General features: G+C 33.3%; 1 protein-coding gene across 1 annotated transcript; it reads left to right on the top strand.

Moving 5' to 3' along the window:
- The first annotated feature begins 664 nt into the window (after positions 1 to 664).
- On the top strand, positions 665 to 3,856 carry LOC120774621 (actin-3, muscle-specific). Its single transcript, XM_040104346.1, has 2 exons — positions 665 to 758; positions 2,610 to 3,856. Exon 2 carries the CDS (start codon positions 2,635 to 2,637, stop codon positions 3,763 to 3,765), a length of 1,131 nt encoding a protein of 376 aa, XP_039960280.1. The 5' UTR covers positions 665 to 758; positions 2,610 to 2,634; the 3' UTR covers positions 3,766 to 3,856.
- The last annotated feature ends 5,468 nt before the right edge of the window (positions 3,857 to 9,324 follow it).

The following is a 9,324-nucleotide window of genomic DNA, read 5'->3' as shown; positions in this document are numbered from 1 at the left end:
GGTTGGCACCTTTTCTATTTTCAAAAATTAATTGCCGATTTTGAGCGGCCTCCGCAGCGCCAACGTTTCGGCCCACTCACTCGTGCTGCTATGCCCACAAGTCGGTGTTCGGCACGAGATCGGAGAAAAATCACTTGTGCGCTCGCCGCTGCGCGCGGGCGGGTGTTGGTGGGGGGCGTTGAATGTGCAGCGCACAGTTATATTTGTATTTGTATTGGAATGTTTTTACTTATCAACGGCAACATGCAACGGCTGGCAGTCCATTTATGTTTTGATCGAATGAAAAATGCTGAAAACTCGAAAACTCGGAGGCAAAACTCATATGCATATGGGTGCGTGTGTGTGTGTGCATGCTTCGAAGTATGAGGAATCTTTAAATATTTGTATATTTCGGTGCGCATCCACCGCTCTTCTTCCGCAAAATTATTTCGAAAAATCGCTCAGCGAAAAGCGTCTATGCGCCAGCGTCTGTGCACACTTTCTATACGGATAGGACCCCACACCCATAGCAGCACACCTACGGCATTTTCGTACAGCCCATATGTGTTTGTGTGTATGTGTATTTACGGTGCGCATGTGTGCGTGCCTGTACAAGCGGAATTTCTTTTGTTTGTGTGCGTTTTTGAAAAATGAAAATTTCATTTGGTTTTGATTCTTGTAGACAGTATAAATATTAGTGGTGGCATGTCCAGTAGTCACTCGCAGTTCTACGGTGAAAGTGTAGGTTTGTCTCTTCATTTCATTATTTAATTAGAAAGGTTGGTGTCACCGTTTGAAATAATAATCATATTTTAAAAAGTGAAATGTGTGAAAAACATTTAGGATTATTTGAAAAGACGGCTTAAACAATAAAACTGTTTGGTGTTTGATTGGCAGGATTTTTGAATTTAGTGAAAAATTTTATTTGAAAAAAAAAAAAAATTGTTGGACAGGTGTTTTTTTTGTAACGAAATTTTTGCTGAGTTAAAAATATTATCTTCAAAAAACTAATTTTTTTATATTTCAAAGTTTATTATGTGTCGGAAACTTGTTAACATTTTATAATATAAACAATAAATCATAAAAAAAATTCGACTAAAGCAATAAAATTTTTTTTCGTTTAAAAATAATTAAAAAAAATATAAATAGAAAGTAAATAAAAACTAATTGAGAATTAATATAGAATAATTTTTGAAGTAAAAAAAAAAGTTATTGCAAAATAAACTAGTTATATACAAAAATTGAATTAGAACAACTTTTAAAGTCCAAAACATGATAATGCACAAAAAATTATTTTTATGTAAAAAAATTAAAATAAAATAGAATAACTCTTAAAGTAAAAAAAAATATTATTGCGCACAAAAATTATTTTTATATAAAAAAAAATTAAAAAAGTACGAAAAAAACCTTTTGTATAAAGCTGTGGGTTTTATATTAAACAATTTTTTTTTCAAATATAAGAACAATTTGAGTTAAGTTTCCTGGCATTATAGTACTTTGAAGTAATTTAAAATAATTATAGAATTTTTTTTAACGATCAATTTATATTATTTTAAATATAAAACTTTTCAAGATGAATTTTTTTATTAGAAAAACAACCAAAAATAATAATTTTCAAAATTAGCTCTACATTTGAAAACAATTATATATTTTTTTTTTTTGGTTAATTTTTCGAGAGTAATAATCAAGATAGATATAAGTAAAAAACAACTATTGCATAAAACAATGTTTTTTATATTAAAAAAATATATTTTTGTTGAATGAAAACGATTTGAGCTTATATTTCCCACGTTTTAGTAACTTGAATACAAATAATCAGCTTAAGTGATTTTAAGCAAAAAATTTTGTAAATGACATATTTCCTTTTTAAAAAAAGAATTTAAATAATTTTTTATTACAAAAAAAAAAATAATTTTCATAAAAAGGAAAAATTTAAATTTTAAATATTGATAGAATAATACCTTTTTGGATTTAAGAAATAAAAAAATAATTATTTTCAAGAATATTATTATTTATGCATTTTAAAAATTATTTGTTTTAATTTTATTTGTAAAAAAAGATTTTTTTAGCATCTTATAGAGAAAGAATAATCTAAAAATAAATTTAAAAAATTTTTTAACACAAAAATATATTTAATTCTGGTTTTATTACAATTTTTTTATAAAAAAATTCAGCATTAAAATGTTTAAAATTTTGAAAGTTTTTAATTTGTCTTTGTGGATTGATAGTTTTTTAGCTTCCTATAAGTTATTGAAAATAATACACTCTACTACCAAATTAAAAACTAAAAACAAAAAAAAAAACAAATAAAAATTTTTTGAATTTTTTAAATATCATTTTTTAAATGATTAATTAATTTTTTTGATGTAAAAACTCAATTGAAAGATAAACCAAATCGAAAATTTTAATAAATATTCATGAGTTGGACAATTGTTAGGAATTTTAGGAATATTGAATATAATATCACAAGACAAAAAATAAACATTTCTATTGTTTACCGCTAAATTTAATAAACAAAAAAAACATCAAAAATTAAAATACAATTTATTAAGTCATCACTTACAACAACAGACACTTACCGTCTCTTTTCTTTTACCTTCTCTCTCTTCCACGCAATTGAAACCGCACAGTATTAGTATATAAAAATCAAAGAAAATGTGTGACGACGAAGTTGCTGCTCTGGTTGTTGACAATGGCTCCGGCATGTGCAAGGCCGGTTTCGCCGGTGATGATGCGCCCCGTGCTGTCTTCCCCTCAATTGTGGGTCGCCCACGTCATCAGGGTGTGATGGTCGGTATGGGTCAGAAGGACTCGTATGTCGGTGATGAGGCTCAATCCAAGAGAGGTATCCTCACATTGAAATACCCCATTGAGCACGGTATCATCACCAACTGGGATGATATGGAGAAAATCTGGCATCACACTTTCTACAATGAGTTGCGTGTCGCACCTGAAGAGCACCCAGTATTGCTCACCGAAGCACCATTGAATCCAAAAGCCAATCGTGAGAAGATGACCCAAATTATGTTTGAAACCTTCAACACACCCGCCATGTATGTCGCCATCCAGGCCGTACTCTCCCTCTACGCTTCCGGTCGTACCACCGGTATCGTTTTGGACTCTGGTGATGGTGTCTCACACACCGTACCCATCTATGAAGGTTACGCTCTGCCCCATGCCATTCTCCGTTTGGATTTGGCCGGTCGCGATTTGACTGATTACCTCATGAAGATTCTCACTGAGCGCGGCTACTCGTTCACCACCACAGCTGAGCGTGAAATTGTACGTGACATTAAGGAGAAATTGTGCTATGTTGCATTGGACTTTGAGCAAGAAATGGCCACTGCCGCTGCCTCCACCTCATTGGAGAAATCCTATGAATTGCCTGATGGTCAAGTGATCACCATTGGTAATGAACGTTTCCGCTGCCCTGAATCACTCTTCCAACCCTCATTCTTGGGTATGGAATCGAGCGGTATCCATGAGACTGTCTACAATTCGATCATGAAGTGCGATGTTGATATCCGTAAGGACTTGTACGCCAACATTGTCATGTCTGGTGGTACCACCATGTACCCCGGTATTGCTGATCGTATGCAAAAGGAAATCACTGCCTTGGCGCCATCCACCATCAAGATCAAGATCATTGCCCCACCAGAGCGTAAATACTCCGTATGGATTGGTGGTTCCATCTTGGCCTCACTCTCCACCTTCCAACAGATGTGGATCTCGAAACAGGAATACGATGAATCCGGCCCAGGCATTGTCCACCGCAAATGCTTCTAAACGCTCAATGAGAAACAGAAAACTGAGGGCTTTTACGCTCCAACCCCCCTTTGCTATGTATTGTATTTGTTTTATTTTAATACTTTATTTTAAAATTAATTATGTATGTAAATATTTTTATAAGAACAAAAATGTAGCAAGAACAACGGCACTAGATATACCAAAGAAAACGTTGATAACGCAAATGATGATAAAGATGATGATAGGAATTTGAAAATTGAAAAATGAAAAATAATTATGGATAATGGATAATACGATTATATGCGAGAGAGCAATCACAAAGAGAAAAAACACTGCATTGAAAATCCCATGAAAGAAATAAACAAATTATTGAAAAATATACTATATACACCTACAATTTTATTGAAATCTACAAACACATAAATATCTGGTTTTTTATTGCCCTCAACTCACGAATATGCGAGTACATAGATTTTTGTGTATCCATAAATCATCTGGACATCTCCATTAAGCGCGTATTCCGCTTCACACCCCACACCGGGTAACGTCATTGCTGCCCGACTATTAGTCCATTAGTGGTCTAAAAATAGCGGCGCGGCGCTGCAATCGGCCGCATGCAACAAATCAAAATGCAGATCTCCTGCTACATTTCCATTTCGGGCGCTATTCCTTTGCACTTGACTCGCTGGCGTATTATATATTTAGACACCTGCACACAGGCAGCCGCGAGCGTCGATCGGTGTTCGGTGCTCGCGCACTGAGCAACCCACCACACCAAGTTTCTTCCAAATAAAGCCAGCAGTGTGTTGGGTGATTCACCCTTCTACTCGATGGTTTTGTTGATCATCGTGTACGCAGTCCGACGGCATGTTCACCCACGATGCGCGCCGGATATATTTCGTTGTCTGCCACAAACACACACACACACGACTATATAAATACAAAAATATGCTTGACGTTTCTAAAAATATGCCATCGATATGTTTGCTTGCTGTCATAAATATACAGTTATACTGTTGTGTTTGTTGTTTGGTTTCGAAGCATTCACATCTTTCAAAATTTCTTTTCCATTTTTGGCCGCGCGCAGATAAATTAATTATGGCATGTACACGGATGCATGAACTTAGGTGTGTGTTTGTATGTATGAACATAGAATGATGATTTTAAAAGCGTAATTGTTTATGACTTTTACTCAACGCTAAAGCTTTGAAGTATTTACCGTTAGCTTCGTCCTAAAATGTGGTGTTTTCATTTTCTGTTGAAGGTAAGTAACAGTGTAGATTCAATTAATTGAAAAAAGTCGTTTATTAGTTTTGTTATTACTCTTTGAAAATATTCTCTGTAAATTTTTATTTCATCTGGCAAATAGTTTCGACGATAATGGTATGGTATTTGTGCTAAATTTTTAACTTTGTGTAATCGGTTTTTCTTGAAACGGTCGGTGAAGAAAATTTTTCCGGAATGCCTGGCCAAATAAATTATCACACGAACTTCTTAGTTACTACTATTAGCAAAAAATTGTAAGAACTTGTTCATATTTTTAAAATTCCTAATTTATTCTTCAAAATTTATGTCGTACTCTTCAAAACAGTCCTCCTTGGCCGCAGTACACTTGTTCTCACTTTTTTCTAATCCTCACAACAGTTGTTAAGAGGTTACATGGGTTTCCTCGGGTAAAAACAGCTTTTTTTCAGCAAGTTTATTTCATATAAAACACGAAATATTTTATTATCTTTATATATAAAAAGTACGCGTCACGTTGTTTGTCCGCGATGGACTCCTAAACAACTGAACTGATTTTGGTAAAATTTAGCACTCTGTGTCCAGTTCGAACTAACTTAGAAGGTAAGATAGTAAAAATTCAAAAATTAAAAAATAAAGTGAAAAATCTATTAAATGGACGCTCTATTAAGCGGACACATTGTTAATGTTTATTAAATACAATCTATTACCCGGACAATTCTATTAACTGGACAGAAAAATTAAATCTCAAGTACAATCCCTTGGATTCTTATACCGATAGAAACGTTTTCACCTTTATTTAAAAAAAAAAAAAAAATCACTGTATTGAATAGTTTATTATATGCATAATAGTATAAAATGTATACCACAGCAACGCGAGACCGGATCCTCTAATATTTTATATTTTGTGATATCGTTTTTTTTCAATCCTCGAAGCAGTTGGTAAAATCAATTTCTGGAATAGTCTTCAATGCGAGTAGCGATTCACGTTAATGTCTTCAATCGACTCAAAACGGTTACCCCAAAAGGGTCTCCGAAGCGATCGTGTTAGTTTGCTGAATAGCCAGAAGTCGCATGGAGCTAAATCAGGCGAATACGGTGGTAGCGGCACGATATTGGCTAAAATTTGGCGAAAAACTTATGAAGAATCAGTACAGTATACGGTGCATTATCGTGGTGCAAAAATCAAGAGTTTTCGGCCCATAATTCTGACCTCTTTTTACGAATAGTTTCGCGCTTTGGCCGGTCGTAGGGAATTCGGAGTGCACCAACCCTATAATCTAGTCTTACTATTTCTTGCCCACAGTAATATTTATCATATACTGATCGGAGATGAAGATTTTTAATAACAATTTCGAATTTTAAGACACGTTGGAAATATGTAAATTTTGTCACAAGAAACCGCTGTCTTAGCGAAGCTTCTATTTTGCGAAAAAATATTTTTTTATTCAGCAATTGTTATAAGTTCTTTGGTTTCTGAATTCAAGATTATTTTAAATTAAAAAATCTTACTCATCGGCGTACAACATTTTTCGGAGGTCGTCTTGGAGATCTGCTACGGGATGGATTCCTTTCATGTTTCAAATGTTTCAAAATGGATTATCAAAAAATATTAAATTATATAAATATACAGCATGTTCTTCAAGAAAGCAACCGGCTTATTTGCATGAAATAATTTGAAAATGAATTTGACCATGACTTTCAAAAAAAAAAAAGCTTGATTTCATCGCCAATAGCGCAGTGCAATTGCAGCATCAGTCAAAGACATGTTTATGAATTGAGTTGTGTATTCGCGAAACTTTTTGTGAAACAACATTTCTTTGTTTCCATTCAAAAGGCTCCAAGATATCTCATTGTATGCTGCAAAGTACTTAAAAAAGTCGAAGGCGTGTGTCCAACATTGAAATCAATACTTTTTGGCGCACAAAAATGTGGACGACTTGCAGAATCATGGCATTTGCAGCGCTACCTCAGAACAGGACGATTTAATTATAAAGAACATTTCGAGGCAAATATCTTGAAAGCAGAAAACCCGAAATTAAATTAGAAAATTATAAGAGCTAAATAAATATATTATTTTTGCATTATATTGAATGATCTGATTTAAGTTAAATATGCAGTATTTTGTTCGATAATTTGTTGCCATTTGGCAGGTAATTTCGTAATGTTACTCTCTTAGAAAAAATAGGTAGTTGATTTTCAGAAGCTTCACAATCATTCGCCAGAGACAGAAGCAGTAAGTAATCACTTGATGCCAGGTACGGACTATAAGGTGGATTCGTAAGAAACTGCTTCAAAATTAAGAGTATGACAGTAGGGGAGCAGCTTATAGTTGATTATGCCCACCACATACATAACAAAATCACCCTAATAATCAATCCTGACTCACCGCGATTCGACCGCGTCCGTTTTCGGTTAACGTTGCCGTCAGTGATACTCTTTTGCATCACCAGTAAGCCTCCGCTTCAGCAATGGATCGATTTTGCTGCAATCTCTTTTCTTGTCACATCTGTGAGTTCAACAAAGTGCTGACAACATTCGCATGGACTCTATTTCACAAGATCAAACCCAGCCTTGACATCCACCACCTAAGAAGCAATTTAAATAGAACCTGCTGCCTTCTGGTATCCGAGATAGAATTTCGAAAATTCGTAATTTTACAACAACAACAGTAGTAATTGAGCTAAGTAATAGACCCAAAAACTTTCCTTAGTAATTAAAAAAAAATCAGAAATATTTTTGTATTTGTATATTTTATTAAAAAATATATTTTTTAACAATAAAATCTGCATGCATATCAGTAAAAGCTAAACTAAATGTACATATGTAAATATTGTATATGTATTTAAAAATATTTTGTATTAGATATTGTATATATGTATATAAATATATTTAAGTATATATAGTAGAGTATATAATGGGTAAAAGAATACAACGTATGTATGTATTGTCTTTTAATTGGAATTAATAAAATATTACTATGTATTGCGATATTTAATGGTAATTGCGACCATGGAAAGAGGATGTTGCTATTATAAAATAATACTCACAGTATTTATATGTATGTAGTAAGTGTAATGCCAGCTAAGTAGTAGTTAGAGTTAGATTAAGGGTTCATGTTGAGGTTTGTGGCTCTTAGAGAAATATGCTATTTTGAGTTATTTGTATTGATTGAGAGAGAGTCTATATTTTATACTTTATAACGTTTGGGCAACTCCAATGGCGGAGAATAAAAAAATTAAAAATTTCTAAGTATAAAGTTGCGCTTTTACCACCAGAAGCCAATGAAAATTTTTAAAAATTATAAATTAAAAAAGAAATATTTCAGCTGCAATAATTTTATAAAAATGAACTCGATTCTAACAAATTTTTTTTTGGAACATTATCGCACTTTTCGAATTATCTAAGTACCGTTTCCACGACATTCGGGTCTAAGTAGCCGGAACAGACCCGTACTTTTATCGAACTAAGGACTTTTAACTCGGCACCATGCCTCCAAATTATTTCAGGAATGTTTTCTGTAGCTACAGCAACAACAGTTGTCTAAGTAAAAAAAAAGCAATAATTTACCACTGCTTTGCTTTAATATAATCAACCAATTAGTCGTTGTACTATTTTTTTTTTTCGTTTATTATATAAAAATATCTCAAATTCGCATTACTAATTACTTAATTTGCCAACTATGCGCCCTATCATATCAAAATAATTTACTCCACGCCAATTATATAAATACCGATAAGCAATTTATGATTTATTATGTGTAAAGAAGTATCAATGTGTGCTATTTATGCTTCAAAAAAATGTGTAATGACCGCTTTTGGCAAGTGTCAACTCAACATGTCAACTCACACACACACAAATATTTGCGCGCGAAAATTGATTAATAGCGTTTACAAGCGAGCGCACGCTTCAAATAGATTTATGTAACACATACGCACACATTTACACTGTTGCATTATTAACTCATACTCAATAACTCATAAATAATGCAATATGAAATTAAAGTGGTGTCATTTGAGACACCTTTTTGACATAACTGTAAACCACAAACCTCGCTTAAGTTCAAATGCCATACACGGCTCTAAGTAGAAATACTAAAAACACTTATTTTCATTTGGACATGTATTGATGGAATCTTCAAAATGCTTTTCAGGCGGGCACTTAGGCGCAACAATTGCCTTAACTTTAGTAATATTGGAACTCTATATGTATGTATGTATATATTTATGTAGTACAATAAGGCACAAACATTCGTTTCGTTTTATCATTGCTCAGTTGTTGTAGTTTTAAGTTTTTTATACACATATATAATAAATATGTGTGTGTTAGTGATTCGCACATGAGTTTACAATTCTT

Source organism: Bactrocera tryoni, chromosome 1, assembly GCF_016617805.1.
Source record: "Bactrocera tryoni isolate S06 chromosome 1, CSIRO_BtryS06_freeze2, whole genome shotgun sequence".
Taxonomy (NCBI): Eukaryota; Metazoa; Arthropoda; class Insecta; order Diptera; family Tephritidae; genus Bactrocera; species Bactrocera tryoni.
Note: the sequence above shows the minus strand (reverse complement) of the source record. Positions and strands in the feature narration are given on the sequence as shown.

What these genes read in the sequence shown, in the direction of transcription:
- LOC120774621 (XM_040104346.1), top strand. Translation starts at nt 2,635, where the DNA reads ATGTGTGACGACGAAGTTGCTGCTCTGGTTGTTGACAATGGCTCCGGC.